Here is a 19336-nt window from a genome sequence, read left to right as displayed (position 1 = left end):
CACCCTAGTGACCTCATTTTAACTAGATCATGTCTGGGAAGGCCCCTCTCCAAATAAAGTCGCATCAGAGTGCTGGGAGTTAGGACTCCAATATATCTTTTTGAATTGTGCTTCAATATAATATTCTGTTTGTAAAAAGTTATTAAGAACAATGAACTTCCATCTTTAATAGTCATAAAAACTTGAAACTGTAAATTACGGTGGTTTTTAAAATTATTTTTCAGTTTATTAGGATATAATTGACTTATATCACTGGTAAGTTTAAGCTCTACTGCATAATGGTTTGAATTACATGTATTGTGAAATGATTACCACAATAAGTTTGGTTATCATCCATCATCTCATATAGATACAATAAAAAAAAATCAAAAAGGAAAAATAATTTTCCTAGTGATGAGAACTCTTAAAATTTACCCTGAACAACTTTCCTACATATCATACAGCAGTGTTAGCTATAGTCATCATTTTGTATGTTACATCCTTAGTACTTACAACTAGGGAGTTTGTACCTTCTGGACACCTTCCTCCACCTTCCTTTTTTTTTGTTATAGTTGCCATACAATATTATATTAGTTTTAGATATATAATATAGTGATGCTATGTTTTATATACCTTATGAAGTGACCACAATAAGCCTAGTATCCACATGACACCATACTTATTACTTTATTAATGACTATATTACCTGTGCTGTATATCACATCCCAGTGACTTATTTATTACTAGAAGTTTGTACTTCTTAATCTCCTCCACATCTTTTACCCATTTATCCAACACCCACACCTCTGGCAACCAACAGTTTGTTCTCTGTATCTATGAGTTTGTGAAACTGTAAATTTTGAAAGAGCTCCAATCACATTTCCACCTCAACATCCTGTTAAATGTTTTCCATATTTTGCTTTAAGTATCCCCACAGAAATGGGCAAGGGAGATGGGATTGTTTAGCTCAAGAGCATGCAGCACATACCTTCTGCAGCCTGATTCTCTCCCCACCCAGGAACTCTCTTTGAAATCTCCTTCTGGTGACATCCATAGGTCTCCAAATTCCTTTTAGCCATTGTGCAAGAATCCTTAGTTGAGACACGGGGCCGGTTATGGCTCCCATTAAGAGGCACATCAATATATCCACTTTCTCACCATTAGAAGTATTACAGCAGGGAACAGCATGCTTTCCAGGAGCATATGTTGGTTTTAGAGCAGGCAACAGAATATGTGTATGTTAAATGTTAACAAGCAATGTCAAACTGCCCTCAAAGTAGCAGCTTACATGGCACAGTGCCATGCTCCCCGCATCACTACTGACACACACCACCTTTAGCCAAAACTCAATCAGAAAAAAAGGGATTTACTGTCTTATAATCTCCACTTTCTTAAATCCTAATAAGCCCAAGTTCTTTTCCTAAATTTTTGCCCTTTTATACTTGTTCTACAAACTGCCTGCTATACCCTGTGTTCCTCTTTTAATTGGGGCATTTTGTTATTTATCTTACAAATTCTTTACAAAGCCCCCTCATCTGTCCAATATGTTGTGAACACATTCCAAACCCTCCACACTAGGAAGCACAAAACTGAGTCTTTTGTTTATGAAAATGGAGAGGGAGGCAGTAAACACCTGAAAGCTAAAATGCCTTCCTTCTTCCATTTCTACACTCAGCATCTTTGGTTTTAATAAGCCCAGGGCACTAAGAATGACCCACTCTGGACAGAGCACTCTCCTAGGGGTGGTAGAGGCAGTAGGACACACCCAGAAAGAGGGGTCCAGAATGAAGGGACTGGCAAGGGCTGGATTAGTTAAAAGCTTGATTGGACCCTCCCTGTGCGCTGCCCCCATCCTCTACATGGGGGAGGGCCCCTGGGCCCTGCCAGCAGCCTTGGGAGGCAGAGAAGCAGCACATGCACCTGCTGGAATGCAGAGCTGCAACCTGATGCGAACCCCAGGGTCTGACTGAAGGCTGCTCTGATAGTAAAAACCAAGGTTTGTGGGTACATCTTGCCTGGCTCTCACTGCTGCGAACAGACCAAGTGTAAAGGCCATTTTCCAGAGAGCTAAGAAAGCTGGCAGCACATGGGATGACACTTGCCTATGATGCCTGTGATAACAGCATTGCAATTATGTGGAACAGTTCTTACTATTCATGCTTAAGTGTTTCCAGTTAAAAAACTAAGGCTGTCTAGGGTTCATTAAGTGGGCCAAGGAGAATGAACCAAAATTAACAGGACATGGTAACTATTGAAGTTGGGTAAAAAATATGTAGGGGTTCACTGTACTAGGCTAATTTTACATATGTTTGACATCTTCTATAATTAAATAGCTAAGGAAAAATGTGTTAGAAGTTCTGGCAATCTAGTCCCCCAGCCAAGATGGAGGCACAGGAAGATACGCTTTGCTTCCTCACACAACCAAAAGAAGGACTACAACAAATTTAAAAACAAAAAACAACTAGAACTGCCAGAAAATCAAACTGTATGGAAGTCCAACAACCAAGGAGTTAAAGAAGAAACATTCATCCAGACCGGTAGGAGAGGCAGAGACAGACAGGTGGGTGGAAAGGAGGCGGCAAGGCAGCAGCTGGTGGACCAGGTGGTCCCACATTAGCATATGGATAATCCAGAAAGAACTGGGGAGGGAGACAGACAACACACCCCAGAGATCCAGCACAGGGAAACTAAAGCCTCAAACCTCTGGTTGTAAAAACCTATGGGGGCTACAGCAGTGAGAGAAACTCCCAACCTCACAGTAGAGTTTGTTAGAGAGACCCACAGGATCCAGGAACATACACAAGCCCACCCACCTGAGAATCAGCACCAGAAGGACCCAAATTGCTTATGGGTAACAAAGAAAGTGACTGAAAGCTGGGCGAGAGCTGAACAAGCAGCATTGTTCTTTCTCAGCCCCCTCCACTACATACAACGCCACAACACTGCCAAGTGGGTGGCCATGCCCTGGCAATACCTAAGGCTCCGCCCCTTACAATGTAACAGCCATGTCAAGATAAAAAAAATAGGGCCAAATGAAACAACAGATAAAAACTGCAAAAAAAGAACCAAGCAATAAGGAGATAGACAACCTATCAGATGCAGAGTTCAAAACCCTGGTAATCAGGATGCTCACAGAAAAGATTGAATACAGATGCAAAATACAGGAAGTAGTGCAGGCTATATGCAAAGTGAAATAAAGAAAAATATACAGGGAACCAACAGAAAGAAACTGGGACTCAAATCAATGATTTGGAACAGAAGGAAGAAATAAACATTCAACTAGAACATAATGAAGAAACGAAAATTCAAAAAAATGGAGAGAGGCTTAGGAACCTCCAGGACAACTTTAAACATTCCGACATCTGAATCATAGGGTGGCAGAAGGAGAAAAGGAAGAACAAAAAATTAAAAACTTATTTGATAACATAATGAAAGGGAACTTCTCCAACCTGGTGAAGGAAATAGACCTCCAGGAGGTCGAGGAAGCTCAGAGAGTCTCAAAGAAGTCGGACCCAAGGAAACACACACCAAGACACATCATAATTACATTATCCAAGATTAAAGATAAAAAGCAGCAAGAGAAAAGGAGAGAGTTGCCTACAAAGGAGTTACCATAAGACTATCAGCTGAATTCTCAAAAGAAACATTACTGGCAAGAAGGGGATGGAAAGAAGTATTCAAAGTCATGAAAGGCACTGACCTACAACCTAGATTGCTCTATCCAGCAAAGTTTTCATTTAGAATGGAAGGGCAGATAAAGTGCTTCCCAGATAAGGCCAAGTTAAAGGAGTTCATCATCACCAAGCCTTTATTAGAAGAAATGTTAAAGGGACTTATCTAAGTAAAAAAAGATGGTCAAAAATATGAACAGTAAAATGACAACAAACTCACAATTATGAACAAATGAACCTAAAAAAAAAAAAAAAAACTAAGCAAACAACTAAACAAACAAAATCGGAGAAATGGAGATCACATGGAGGGTTATCAGAGGGGCTCGGAGGGGGGAATGGGGGAAAAGGTACAGGGAATAAGAAGCACAAATGGTAGGTGCAAATAAACTGGGGGAGGTTAAGAATAGTATAGGAAATGTAGAAGCTTATATGTACAACCCATGAACAGGAACTAAGGTGGGGAGTGCTAGGTGGGAGAGGGGTGCAGGGTGGAAAGGGGAAAAAGTGGGGCAACCGTAATAGCATATTCAATAAAATATATTTAAAAAAAGAAGTCCTGGCAATCTAGACACTAGACTAAGACTTGTCAATTTTCAGTCCTGTATTCAGTCCTGTAAGTAAAACTCCATCTGGCCTGGAGGCATGTGGATTCTACCCTCCCCATCCCTGTGTGAGGTCTTACACCATTTCCAGTAAAATTATAACCATTTGAGTCTTCTAAGAGCATTCGTTCAACTCTGTCATGGATTCCACTGGCTACAGACACGCATTTCATAACTGAACAATTTTAACTTTATTTTGAAACAATTCCAAATTCACATTAAAATAGTGAGTCACATGCATAAAATGCCCCTGTACTCTTTACTTGAATCCACGAATTTTTCACATTTCACTCCATTTGCTTTAACATTCTCTCTCCATAGCCACATTGGGTTGTAGACATGATGCCCTTTATCCTTTAAAACCCAGTACATACTTTATACGAGCAAGGACCTGCTCCAACAGAACCTCTGTAACATTAACAAATTCAAGAGTGTTAACTTTGACAACGTTTTGTATATAACATATGTCCACATACAGTTTCATCAGAGGTTCCAATGACACCATCGGCATGTCCTCATTCCAATGTAGGTCCATCTGGAATCTCATTCTGCCCATGGCTGGTTTGTCCTGTGGCCTGTTCCTTAGCCAAGTTTGCCCTTCACTATAGCCAGCTGTTTCATGAAATGCCATCCCACCTGGGCCTGATGGTTTGTATCACCATCAGATTCTGGCTCTGCTGCCCCACTGGAATGGCATCTAAGCGATGTCCTTCTTAGAAGAACTGCATTCGCTGTCCACATGATGGTGTGAGCCTTTGCCACCCAGTTAGGGTGACATCTGGTTTCTACATCTACAGTCACTAACTGTGTCCTTGCCAATAATAAAGACTCTGCAGCCCTGGATGGCATAGCTCAGTGAATTGAGCACGGGCTGCGAACCAAAGTGTCGCAGGTTTGATTCCCAGTCAGGGCACATGCCTGGGTTGCAGGCCATGACCCCCAGCAACCACACATTGATGTTTCTCTCTCTCTCTCTCCCTCTCTCTCTCTCTCCCTCTCCCCCACCCTTCCCTCTCTAAAAATAAATAAATAAAATCTTAAAAAAAAATAGACTGCAGAAATTCCATGAGCAATGAACATTCCTACATCCTGTCCAGCATGGACCTGTTCAATTAAAGTCAGCCACTCACTGATCATTCCTGCCCAAATCAACCTGTACAATTATTGTCACAAATGTGAGTTTTCCAACTCACTTCACGCTTATTAGTTGGCATTTTGCTGAAAGTAAGTGGCTTCTCACCCTGACTACTGTAGTTCAGTTGGTTGGGTATCGTCCCACAAAGTGAAAAGTCGCCAGTTCTCTTCCCAGTCACAGCACATGCCTGGGTTGCAGGTTCAGTTCCCAGTTGGGGGGCATAGAAGAAGCAACTGATGAAAGCTTCTTTCTCACAGAGATATTTCTCTCCTTCTTTTTGTCCCTCCCTTCTCTTTTTTCTGAAAAATAAACAAACAGCCTTGGCTGGTGTGGCTCGGTAAATTGAATGCTGGACAATGAGGCAAGGGGTGGGAGGCAACCACACATTGATGTTTCTCTCCCTTTCTCTCTCCCTTCCCCTCTCTCTACAAATAAGTAAATCTTAAAAAAAAAAAAGAAAAAGAAAGAAAGTGTTCTCAACTCCCATTTCCTTTTATGTAATGCAGTAAGTTAAATAATGTGCCCCCAAAATTCAAACCTGCCCAGAATGTCAAACATGACCTTATTTGGAAATAGTCTTTGCAGCAGTAATGAGTTAAAGATCTAGAAATGAAACCGTCCTGGCTTTAAACTGAACCTAACTACAATGACTGTTGTTTTTACAAGAGCTTGAAGGGACACAGAGACACAGAGTGGGCAGCCATGTGACGCAGGAGTAGAGACTGGAGTGACTTTGCCACAAGCCCAAGATTGCCAGGAGGTATCAGGAACTGAAGAGGTAAAAGCGTTCTCCTTTATGGCCTTTGGGGAGAGCATGCACTGCTGACACCTCCCTTTAGGACATTCAGCCTCCAGAACTGCAGGAAAATCGATTTCTCTTGCTTTAAGTCACCCACTTTGTAGTACTTTGTTACGCCAATACATTGGAACTAATACGTGTAGTTAATGACTTACTTATCATAATTTCTTTTTTAAAAGATTTTATTTATTTATTTTTAGAGAGAGGGGAGGGAAGGAGAAAGAGAGGGACAGAAACATCAATGTGTGGTTGCCTCCCATACACCCTCTTCTGGGGACCTGGCCCACAACCCAGGCATGTGCCCTGACTGGGAATCAAACTGGCAACCCTTTGCTTTGCAGGCCCATGCTCAATCCACTGAGCTACACCAGCCAGGGCTACTTATCACAATTTCTGTTTTGTTCCATGTATAATTCATGTTTGCCCTATTTTTTTAATATATTTTATTGATTATGCTATTTCAGTTGTCCCATTTTCCCTTCACTCCCCTCCACCCTGTACACCCTCTCCCACCCACACCCCCCCGTTAGTTTATGCCCATGCATCATACTTCTAAGTTCTTTAGCTTTTACATTTCTCATACTATTCTTACCCTCCCCTATCTATTTTCAACCTACATTCTATGCTATTTATTCTCTGTACCTTTTCCTCCTCTCTCCTCCTCCCACTCCCTTGTTGCTAACCCTCCATGTGATCTCCATTTCTGTGGTTCTGTTCCTGTTCTAGTTGTTTGCTTAGTTTCTTTTGGTTTTGCTTTAGGTGTGGTTGTTCATAATTGTGAGTTTGCTGTCCTTTTACTATACATGTTTTTTTTATCTTATTTTCTTAGATGAGTCCCTTTAACATTTCATAAAATAAGGGCTTGGTGATGATGAACTCCTTTAACTTGACCTTATCTGAGAAGCACTTTATCTGCCCTTCCACTTTAAATGATAGTTTTGCTGGGTAGAGCAATCTTGGATATAGGTCCTTATCTTTCATGACTTGGAATACTTCTTTCCAGCCCCTTCTCACCTGCAAGGTCTCTTTTGAGAAATCAGCAGACAGTCTGATGGGAACTCATTTGTAGGTTACTGTCCCCTTATCTCTTGCTGCTTCTAGGATCCTCTCCTTCATTTTTACCTTGGCTAATATAATCATGATATGCCTTGGTGTGTTTCTTCTTGGGTTCAACTTCTTTAGGACTCTCTGAGCTTCCTGGACTTCCTGGAAGTCTATTTCCTTTGCCAGAATAGAGAAGTTCTCCTTCATTATTTGTTCAAATACATTTTCAATCTGTTGCTCTTCCTCTTCCCCTTCTGGTACCCCTATAATTCAGATGTTGGAACATTTAACAATGTCCTGGAGGTTCCTAAGCTTCTCCTCGTTTTTTTGAATTCTTGTTTCTTCATTCTTCCCTGTTTGGTTGTTTCTTTCTTCTTCTGGTCCATTCTATTATTTTGAATCCCAGTTTTCTTCCCATCACTATTGGTTCCCTGTGCATTTTCCGTCATTTTTTTTATGGTAACCTGCATTTGTTCATCTAATTTGCGACCAAAATCAACCAATTCTGTGAGCTTCCTGATTACCATTGTTTTGAACTGTGCATCTGATAGGTTGGCTATCTCTCGGTCGCTTAAAAGGATGAGTTGTGGGGCATTGATTTGTTCTTCTGTTTGAGCCATCTCTCTCTCTCTCTCTCTCTTTTTTTTTTTTTTTGGTCTGGTCGTTCCTGTTACGGTGAGGGGCAGAGCCTTAGGTGTTCACCAGGGATGGGCACCCCAGTCCCTAGATTGTGACTGGGGGTGGGGTGGGGAGGTCCGAGAGGGAACAGTGGTGGTAGCTCTGTTCTCCGTGGGACCTCAGTCCCTTCTCTGGGATCCTGGGTTGCGTGCTCCGCCCTGCTCCACAATTGCCGCCTCACTGGGTCTACCAGCTGCCGCTTGTGTACTCAGGGTCCACCCGCTGCGATCTTGCATGCCCCAGATGCCTTATGCGCCCCCGTTGCCTTATGCGCCCAACTCTCTCTGTTCTCCGCACACCCGCTCCTGGCTGCTCGTCCCCGCCCCTCCTACCGGTCTGGGTAAACAGGTCTATTTCAACTTCTTGGCTGTCTGACTTCCATTCAGATAAATTTTCTGTCAGTTCTGGGTGTTATTCTGCCTCTAAATTGTTGTTGTTCCAATCTTGGTTGTGCGTGGAGGTACGGTGTGTCCACCTATGCCTCCATCTTGGCCGGAAGCACCCATGTTTGCCCTTATTGACGCTTAAATTGTCTCAGATTTGACCACTGGAACTCCTCCAAGTTGGCACCTGTGTTTTTGATGTTTCCTTTTTTTCTTTTTTTTTTTTGATAACTTACTTTCTATCACTAGACTATGCTTCTGGCTCATCTTGTATTTTTTTCCTGTCCTGAGCCCCTATCAGTCATTTCTTCAATGCATGCTAGTTCTTTTAATGTGCAACAGTATTTAGAAACCAAGATCTGGGCACTAAGAGCTCATGGCTAACAAGGGGCTATGAAATAACTGCTATGTGTAGGAAAAATATAGTGTAAAAATTATGAATTATAATCTCAGCATACTATTATATATCTTAACATATATACTATATGAATATATATATGAATATGAGCATATGAAATCATGACTTATTACCAATCTTACCAATTCCAATCCAACTCCTCTGGGTTGCTCCCTGCCTTCCTTCTTCTTCCTTTTTTCCACACTTGTATCTCCCTTCTTCCTCAGTGGGAACCCTGGATCCAATGCTATCAATACATCTCTCACTTGCCCAATCCCACAATTCACAAAATGGTTTCAGAATTGTTACAACCATACCACTATGAGAAACAAACCCACTAAGAGTGCGAGATCTGTTATCAGGTTGGCTGTTTTTAATCCAGACTGAGGATATATAGTCAAAGTACTGGGTCCACATTCACTTGACCTAGGTTTCTTTTTACTCCTGTCAGCATAGTTACATTATTCATTTGCAATGTAATTGGGATTATTTACTTGTTTGCATTCAGTTTTAATTTCCCACCATCTTTAATGATTTAACATTATTTTTGAACATACAAAAAAACATTCACACATTCAAAAAATCAAAACTATACAAAAAATATATAAGACTAACCTTAACCTAAAAGGCCATATACTACAATCCCACGGATAACATGATACTCAACAGTGAAAAGCTGGAAGCTTTTCCTCTAAGATCAGGAACGAGACAAGGATGTCCACTTTAACCACTTCTACTAAACAATGGGAGTTCTAGACTTCCAATGACAAAGCAATCAGGCTAAAATTTTAAAAAAAGAAATGAGGGCTCCAAAATCAGAAAGAAGTAAAATTACCCACAAAAAATCTATTTGAGCTAATAAACAAATTTAGCAAACTTGCATTATACAAAATCAACTGGCAAAAATCAGTTGCATTTCTATACAGTAACAAAAAAACAATCCAAAAAGCAAATTGAGGAAATATTTTCACTCACAACAGCACCAAAAAGAAAAATATACTGAGGAACAAATCTAATCAGGTGGGTGACAGACTTGCACACTGAAAACTACACAACAATGCTGAGAGAAACTAAAGCTCTAAATAATGGACAGAGACCCATGTGTGTGGATGCGAGACTTGTTAAGATGTTCATACCACCCAAAGCCATCTACAGATTCAGTGCAATACTTATCAAAATCCCAATGACATTTTTTGCATATATAGAAAATCCTCCTAAAATTCATATGGAATTTCCTATGGAAGTGCTCCCAAATAGCCAAAACAATCTACATAAGTAGCAAATGACAATGGGGCCAAAAATATTCAATGGAGAAAGAACAGGCTTTTCAACAAAGGGTGCCAGGAAAACAATATCCACATGCAAAAGAAGGAAGTTGGAACGTTACCTTACACAATATATAAAAATTAACTCAAAATCGGTTAAGGACCTAAAGAGAAGAGCTAAAACTATAAACTTTTAGAAGAAAAAATGGGGGGAAACTTCCAATGACTTTGGAGTCAGTAATTATTTATTGGATATGACACCAAAAGCATAGGTAAAACAAGAAAGCAATAAAATGGATTCATTATAATTAAACAACTTTGTGCATTAAAGGACATTATCAACAAAGTGCAAAGATGGAGGTGCAGGTAGACAGACTGTGCCTCCTCGCACAACCAAAATAAGGACAACAGCAATTTAAAAACAAAAAACAACCAGTACTAACAGAAAATTGAACTGTATGGAAGTCTGACAACCAAAGACTTAAAGAAGACACATTGATCCAGACCGGTAGGAGGGGCAGAATCGGGCAGTCTGGAGGGAAAAGGGTCGCAGCAAGGTGGCAGCTGGAGGACCCAGCCAGGCAGCAGATTGTGGAGGGATGCGGCGCGCAAGGCGGCTGGTGGACGCGGCAGTCCCACGTTCCCAAACAGATGAACCAGGCAAAACTGGGGAGCGAGACAGACCATGCAACCCACGGTCCCAGTGCAGGGAAATAAAGCCTCCAAATACTGAAAACACCTGTGGGAGTTGTGCTGGGAGAAACTCCCAGCCTCACAGGAGAGTTCCTTGGAGAAACCCACAGGGTCCTAGAATGTACACAAACCCACCCACAGGGGAATCAGCACCAGAAGCACCCAATTTGCTTGTGGGAAGCAGGAAGTGACTGAAAGCTGGCAGAAAGTGGAGCAAGGGCCCTAGTTCCCTCTCGGACCTCACCCTCACATACAACATCACAACCTAGCAACAGGGTTGCCCTGCCAGGGTGAAAGCCGACACCCCTCATACATAACAGGTGCGTCAAGACAAAAAAAAAATGGCCCAAATGAAAGAACAGATAAAAGATCCAGAAAAAAAATACAACTAAGCAATAAAGACATAGCCAACCTACCAGATGCACAGTTCAAAACACCAGTAATCAGGATGCTCACTGAATTGGCTGAATTTGCATGCAAATTAGATGAAAAATGAAAGCTACGCTAAGTGAAATAAAGGAAAATGTACAGGGAACCAATAGTGATGGGAAGGAAACTGGGACTCAAATTAACGGTGTGGACCAGAAGAAAGAAACATCCAATCAGAAAAGAATGAAGAAACAAGAATTCAAAAAAATGAGGAGAGGCTTAGGAACCTCTAGGACATCTTGAAACATCCAACATCCAAATTATAGGGGTGCCAGAAGGAGAAGAAGAAAAGCAAGAAATTGAAAACTTATTTGAAGAAATAATGAAGGAGAACTTCCCCAATCTGGCAAAGGAAATAGACTTCCAGGAAGTCTAGGAAGCTGAGAGAGTCCCAAAGAAGTTGGACCCAAGGAGGAACACATCAAGGCACATCATAATTACATTACCCAAGGTAAAAATGAAGGAGAGAATCCTAGAAGCAGCAAGAGAAAAGAAGACAGTTGCCTACAAAGGAGTTACCATCAGACTGTCAGCTGATTTCTCAAAAGAGACCTTGCAGGCAAGAAAGGGCTGAAAAGAAGTATTCCAAGTCATGAAAGGCAAGGACCTACATCCAAGATTGCTCTATCCAGCAAAGCTTTCATTTAGAATGGAAGGGCAGATAAAGTGCTTCTCAGATAAGGTCAAGTTAAAGGAGTTCATCATCACCAAGCCCTTATTATGTACAGTAAAATGACAGCAAACTCACAATTATTAACAACTACACCTTAAAACAAAAACAAAAACTAACTAAGCAAACAACTAGAACAGGAACAGAACCACAGAAATGGAGGTCACATGGAGGGTTAGCAACAGGGGAGTGAGAGGAGAGAGGGGGAAAGGTACAGAGAGTAAGTAGCATAGATGGTAGGTAGAAAATAGACAGGGGGAGGGTAAGAATAGTATGGGAAACATAGAAGCTAAATAACTTATAAATATGACATATGGACATGACTAAAGGGAAGGAATGTGGATGGGAGGGGTTGTGAAGGGTAGAGGGGAATGAAGGGGGGGAATGGGACAACTGTAATAACATAATCAATAAAATATATTTTTAAAAAAACAAGGTGCAAAGGCAACCCACAAAATGGAAGAAAACACTGAAATATGTGTAAGTCATATATCATATAAGGAGTTAATATCCAGAATATATAGGTCCTATCGGCAAAGGATTTGGAGACATTTCTCCAAATACATATACAAATGGCCATGAACTACATACAGATAATTTGAAAAGATTCTCAGCATCACTAGTAATTAGAAAAGTGCAAATGAAAAGCAAATAAGATATGACTTCACGCTCATTGTGGTTATTATCTAACAGAAAATAACAAGTGCTGGCAGTATGGTGGTTCCTCAAAAAATTAGAAATAGAACTACCATATAATCCAGCAATTCCTCATTTGTGTATATACCCAAAAGAATTGAAAGCAGGACGCAGACACTTTCATAATATTATTCACAACACCCAAAAGGTGGAAACCACGAAAATGTCTACCAATAAACAGAAAAACAAAATGTGCTACAAACATGGCGTGTGTGTACATAATGGACTATTATTCGGCCTTAAAAAAATGAAGTACTGACACATGCTACAACATGAATGAACTTTAAAAACACTATGCCAAAGGAAAGAAGCCAGACACAAAAGAACAAATACACTTTGATTCCACTTCAATGAGGTCCCAGAGCAGGCAGACTCATACACACAGAAAGTACAAGGAAGGATTCCAGGAATGGGAAGAGGGATTGGTAACTAGTGTTCAATGTGGACAGTTTCAGCTTGGACAGAAGAAAAAAGTTCTGAAAATGGGTGGTGGTTATGGTGACAGAATAATGTGAAAATACTGAATGTACACTTAACAATGCTTAAAAGGGTCTTTTTTGCATATACATAATAATCTACTTTATGCATGTGTGTTAATAAGGATCTGAGTAACTGATGTCACTCCTGATTCCTCCATTACATGTTTTGTTTTGCAAAATTAAGCAAATGCACAACCAGCCAGTCGACTACTGCAGCCCTCCATCCTAACCTCTAACTCTGGCCCTGGACCCACTTATCCTACTCCCACAATCCTTCTTCCTCTCTCACTCCCATCCTCCACCCACCTCCTTCTCACACCACTCACCCTCCACCAACCTGCTTCGGACACCCTTGTCCTCCACCTGCCTGCTCCTCATACCCCTCGTCCTCCACCTGTCTGATTCTCACACTCCTCCTCCTCCTCCTCCTCCACTCACCTGCTCCTCCCACCCCTCGTCCTCCACCTGTCTGATTCTCACACTCCTCCTCCTCCTCCTCCACTCACCTGCTCCTCCCACCCCTCGTCCTCCATGTCCTCCACCCATCTGCTTCTCACACCCTTGCTCCTCCACCTTTTTGCTTCTCACAACCCACATCCTCTACACACCTGTTTCTCATTCTCCTATCCTCCACCGCCTCTCATACTCCTGTCTGCTACCCAACCTCTCACACTACTTTAAGACAAGAATGCACCTTGTCACCCTCTCTGTACAGAATTACTATGGTCCTCAATTTTTCAGTATCACATGTTATAATAAAAAGACTATGATGTGGTTATCTGGTGGTTATTTCACTGTTGGGAAGAAAATACCCAATTTCCAAATGTTATTTCCCAATTGTCCTATAAATGTTGAAAACACAAAATATCATTCTATTATAGTGCTACAAGGTGGACTTGTAGGGTACGTTCTGTGACCCAGTAATTGTACCTGAAGCTTTCTCAGCCTGGGCCTCCTCACTCCCTATGCAATCTTGACATCCATTTGTGGGCTGCTCACATTCTAGTTGGAACTCTTATGTCCCCATCCTATTTCTCACCATCCCCCAAACCCTATTAATTCCCTATAGCTCAGGTTTCCTTGCTTTGGTCATCATACGCCTGCCTTCTAAGCTCCTCTCAGTTGGGGCACTCTGTTCCCACAGGTGAGAGTCAATTCAGTTCATTTTTGCATTTAAATCTCCACAGTCAACAACAAACAACAACAAAAAAAACTTTAAGCAAACAACAACGGGAAGACCCTTTTTGCTCCCAATTCTAGGAGATGTTCCTGAAGCAACAGTGACAAGCACACAAACCCTGGACAAAGAGCAGTGGCCAAGAGAGCTTCCCACAATGATATCAGCCAACTGCCACTTGCTACTAATGAAATACAACTAGTGCCTTCAGTTCAGGTTAATTAACTTTAACCTAAACAGCTATTGTGCATAGTGGCTGCTATAGTCCACCATGCAAGTCTCCAGTGAGGATTTCTATAATTTAGCTGGAGGCTGGTTAACTGACCCTCCTGGAGTTCATGGTGTGGAAGCCTTTATGCAGGAGCATTTGAGAGTTGGGGAAACCCTCCCCCACTGTGAGGGGGAGGGGGACTTGAAGAAGCAGCTACACCCTCCCCAGATAACAACTCAAAAATGACAGAGTGCTTACTGAAGCTCAGTCCAAGGACAATTAAAGACACACACACACACACACAATCACCACCTCCCCCTGGAGCTTAAGACTTGGTAGAGGACAAGCCACTTATTCTAATTAGGCTAAATTTTTCTATAATTATTTCCTTCCCTTTGGCTTTGAATTTTTTGGCTCTTTCAGAGATAGAAATTACAAAAATAAAAAATAAAAAGCCAGAAATCCCAACAATGGTACTAACCACACCAACAAAATTCCCTATTTTTGAAAAGCTTTCTGAAAATTTCCAACATTATTCAACAATTCCTTGACCACTCTGTTAATATGATTTTAAGCAGATCACACTCCAGACATTACTTTATGACAACTGCACACTCAAACAGAGCCAACCCTTTCTTATTTCCAATTTTGCAAACTCCTCAACCAAACCAAATAAATACATACTGAAGGGGGAGGATGGCGCAAGCCCAGCCAGTGCAGCTATAATTAATGGACCAACCTCCTTGTTTTGCTTAGATTTTTACTTCAGAACTCAAGAAGCCCCACTGCTACTGAACTAACATTCCTGTTACAGTGCTGCAGTAAAACAACACAAAATCAAAGAACTCAAAGGGTCACTGAGAAGCAATGTTTTCAAAGCCAGTCCTTTTAGCCTACTGGTCCTTTCATGACATTGCTATTGGCCACACAGAACGCAGACTTAACTAGCACTGAATGCTTCCTCTGCAAAGCAATCCCCCCAGTATTTTGCTTTGAAACCTTTCAGGCATGATATTCATGGAATCCACTTGGTGGTCACTGGTCACTACAAGGTCCCCAAAGAAGGAAATATTTTAATGACGACTTTCTTTGCCAGGAATAGTCATAGCCTATAACAACACCCCCTTCCTCGTGAGGTACAGCAAAGTAAACCCAAAGCTTTGCAGCCAGTCCTTCTCCACAGGGCAACCACAGGAATGGGGGTGGGGCACAGGTCCCCCTCCAGGTTCCCAGGAAATGGACCAGATAAACACCAAAAGGCCTCTGGCATTAGAAGATGGTTGTAAACCCTGTGGGAGGACTAGTAACACTTAGTAGCCCACTTTTTTTCCTGACTACAATTTAGAATTAGTATAATTAGAGCACACACATTTCCTGTACTTAATCAGACTGGTGGGGAGTGGGGGTCTGCAGATTAGGGAGGCCCAGCATTTCACACCCAGTTCCATATCAATGATAATGATAATTTTTTACATCCTGGCCCCCCTGGAATACACGTTAAAGGAGTGCCACCTCTCCAGCCGAAACCTAGCTTTAGAATTCCCCTTTAAGGGATTCATGTTCCCTACCTGTTAGACAGGCTATTCCCCCACCCTCATTTTCATCCCTCTGATCTCAGGGAAAAGATTCCTAAAAAAGGACAGGATAAAATTCTGACTCCGCCAGGCTTAACTGTCTTCGAGGGTAAACCAAGGCAAGTCATGCCTTAACAAATAATGACATATATGTAACAATTACAGCTGTACTTTGACCAAACAATAGCAAGAAGTTTTACCAATAAAAATAGAAATTATTTCACATTGCCTCACGAATCTGCAGGTCACTGTCACCAAAACTACTCCTGGTAAACGCATACTTTTGAACTCATGTTGCTTTTTTTTGCATGCAAAATGTTAAGCAGAATTCTTGACAGTGTTCTCTAACTATGACATGCTGTGCTAATGGAAGTTCAGCTCACTGACTAGAGCCCCTCAGCAGTCACCCACTGCTTCGTTGTATAGCAGCCTACACTGAATGTCACACGGGTCAGTAGTGTTCAAAGTCTCAGGATGGCATTCCTTATCAAGTAGACGTAAGGGTTAAATTCACTCTCATTACTAAATACTAAAACATTTCCAATGTGCACTGCTTCTTTGCTTGGTACACAGCCATAATAAGAAAAACATGTTGCCTTACTACATACATTAAGACTTTTCTTTTCCCACAAAGCCTTCTTATTCAAGATGTTTTCATTTACTTCCAAATGGATCACTATCATTATTTATTACGACCATCACTCCAGGGATCCCGGCCAGAAGTAAACACTACACTGTCAAAATCGGAGGGGAGGCAGTTGGACCCCAAACTTCCATTCCCAACCTAACCTACCTAAGTGGGGCACACAGTCCCAAACCTGGGATTTGCCTCCTTAGGGAAAAGAGCCTTCTATAAAAAGGGAGAATAAGAACTTGTAAGTCCTTTTGAGATAACCTTTCCGTGTCTGTACACAGTGATTTACGTTTCGTGTATAAAACACACTCAAATTACGGGATTCCTCATCGGGGCAGAAGAGATGCCAAACACTCAAATCTCCTGTAATCGTAAAACTGATTCATATTTTGAATATGATCATATTCTTTGAGTTTTCGGCTAATTCCAGAAGAGAACTATAAACAGCTTTCCTACTCCCTCACCTAGAGAGGCTACCATTATTTTATTGGGGGGAAAAACTTACATACAGGGTTCAAAAGTAACGAAAATGACACAGGATTGCTTTGTTCCTCAGAGAATTCTTAAATTCGACTGGAAACGACGACGGCAATGTTTAAACTACTCCACCCGAAATGCGAGCCACTTTCCTGTTCTCCTTACAACCTTGATGTGAGCAACAGACCCATCACCCTTTACCACATCTCCCAGCTCCAGCTCCACGCCCCACACTCCTCCCCTGAAAATGCAACTAAAGCCGCCCCCGTCACGCTTCTGCCCCTAACCCACGCATGGCCACCACGCCCACGCTACGCAACCAGACGTGGAGTCCTGGGGTTTGACCACCACCACACCCCCACCCGCCCGGCCAACAGCGCTGCAAATGACGCCCCTGACTCTAAAGGGAGAAGGGTTCCCGCAGGTGGACGGATGCAGAAATCCACAGGGATGTTGTCAGAATTCCCCTGACTTCAAATATACCAACTTACCATTTAGCCGCGCGCCCCGAGCAGTTGACGCTTTAAGGGAAAGCAACATTACTACAAACCCCGTTCCCAAGTCAAGGAACCAGAAGGGTCCGGCGTAATCGGCATCTGCTTAAACACAAGACCCCCAGAAAAAGTTGCCCCGCATTCCTGAGTCATCGGACTGGTCTCTGGAAGGCGCAGAAGACAGCAGGAAACGGTTAGAGCTGAGCGCCTTCCCGCGCGGGTCCCCTAAATTCTCACCTGCCTGCAGGAATGCAGGGATGGGACACAATGCGAGGGGTGCACGACACTCAAACCCACTTATGTGTAAGGGGGCGACTCACATTTTAGGATTTGAGTTGAACCCCATCCTGCAAACCTCCTGCCTCGGAGCCTCGCGCCCTCCCCCACCCGGCAGGGTGCCCGGAATCCGGCCGCGCAGCGCACAATCCGGGGAACTCCCAGGTTCTGGACCGCGTGGGAGAGCTCCGCCTCCTTCGGTACCCCAGGCCGGTACCTCCAAGCCCCCTGTGAACTGCGAGGCTGATCCCACGCGCCGCGGAGTCCAAGCAGCCAAGCCCACGGAGGGTCTCCTGGAGACAGCGGGTGCCCTCCGAAGAGAGTGCCACCGAGGAACCCGGCTCGTCCCTCCAAGACGTGGGCCTTGTCCCTTGTCCGGAAGGGTGCCCCAGGAGTCCAAAGACCACCCAGGGACAGCCGCCCCCCAGCGGCTTCCGCTACCTCCTGGCCGTGGGGGAGGGGGAGGGCCCAACAAAAGGGAATCCGAAGCCTGGCTCAACCAAGCGGTGGGGTCAAGAACACACTTCCCGGGCCCCCGGGGGACGCTGTAGTAGACGGGGGCGCCGGGGATAACCTCAGTGAAGAGGGCCGAATCAAGGTCCTTACAAGCACCAGCCACGTCTGAGCACCCGGGGCCTGGCCGCGTTCACACTCACGACCCTCGAAAACGCCTGGCGAGGGGCTCCCCGGCGGCGGCGCCCGCACGGCCTCTGGAAACACTTAGCTGGCCTCAGAATGCGCCTTATGGGAAGCAGCCCAACCGGCGGGCCGCGGTCCGGGAGCGAAGAAAGAGACGGACTCATGCCAGGAGACACCGCCGGCGCACGGGTCCTACCTGAGGTCTGGGGCGCTAAGAGCAAGAGCGCGGCGGCCGCCCAGAGAACCCGGGCGCACAACAGCAGCAGCGCCGGGCTCCGGGCCATGCCGCGGGCCTTGGGGGCCGGGCGCAGGGGGCCGGCGCGGCGCCGGGGGCCAGGCGCCACCACCCCTGTTGGCCGCGCGTCCGCAGCACTTTCTCCCGGACGCTTCGCAAGCTGGTCCCTTTCGAGGAATTCGTGGTCCGCCACTTCTCCCGGCCGGATGCGCCGCTCGGCTTCGGCTCCGGCTCCAGCAGACTGCAAAACTCCGGGACGCGGGCTTGGGCGTCCGGCCGCCGGGACGAGCGCGAGGGGCGGACCACGGGCGCGCAGGAGGCAGGGTCCCTGGCTCGCCCGCCCCGGTGGGCAGAGCGAGGCCGTGGCAGGCGCCCCCTGCCGGAGGGATGCCCCGGGCGTGAAGCGCGGGAAGCTGGGGGCCGGGACCCGGGACAGTGGCTCAGTCCTGGGACATTCCTCCCGCTCCCGCCCTCTGCCCTACGTTTCAAGATGCTTGGCCGCAAAGGCTGCACTTTGTGGGTGTCCAGCCGCACCCACCTTCAACGTGCAGCAACCCGGGGACCTGGTCACTGCGCCCCGCCAGCCTCCACCGGAGAAATCAGAGAGCCACCTAGTCCCAGAAACCAGCGGCGCCTGAGCCAGAGAAGCGAGGGCTTGGAGAAGGGAAACAGGAAAGGAAAGGAAAAAGGAAAGGGAAA

The 19336-nt window shown here is 44.2% G+C and overlaps 1 protein-coding gene across 1 annotated transcript in view; it reads right to left on the bottom strand.

Moving 5' to 3' along the window:
* ROR2 (receptor tyrosine kinase like orphan receptor 2) overlaps nucleotides 1-19073 on the bottom strand; it is a 207385-nt gene extending 188312 nt beyond the window's left edge. The window contains exon 1 of the mRNA XM_028531459.2: nucleotides 18599-19073. Within this exon, the coding sequence (XP_028387260.2) occupies nucleotides 18599-18686 (88 nt within the window). The 5' untranslated portion in view covers nucleotides 18687-19073. The remainder of the gene's footprint in view (nucleotides 1-18598) is intronic.
* Between the last annotated feature and the right edge of the window lie 263 nt (nucleotides 19074-19336).

The sequence above is a fragment of the Phyllostomus discolor genome, chromosome 3 (genome assembly GCF_004126475.2).
Source record: "Phyllostomus discolor isolate MPI-MPIP mPhyDis1 chromosome 3, mPhyDis1.pri.v3, whole genome shotgun sequence".
NCBI classification, from domain to species: Eukaryota; Metazoa; Chordata; class Mammalia; order Chiroptera; family Phyllostomidae; genus Phyllostomus; species Phyllostomus discolor.
The sequence above is the reverse complement of the archived record's forward strand: the minus strand, read 5'-3'. Positions and strand labels throughout refer to the sequence as shown.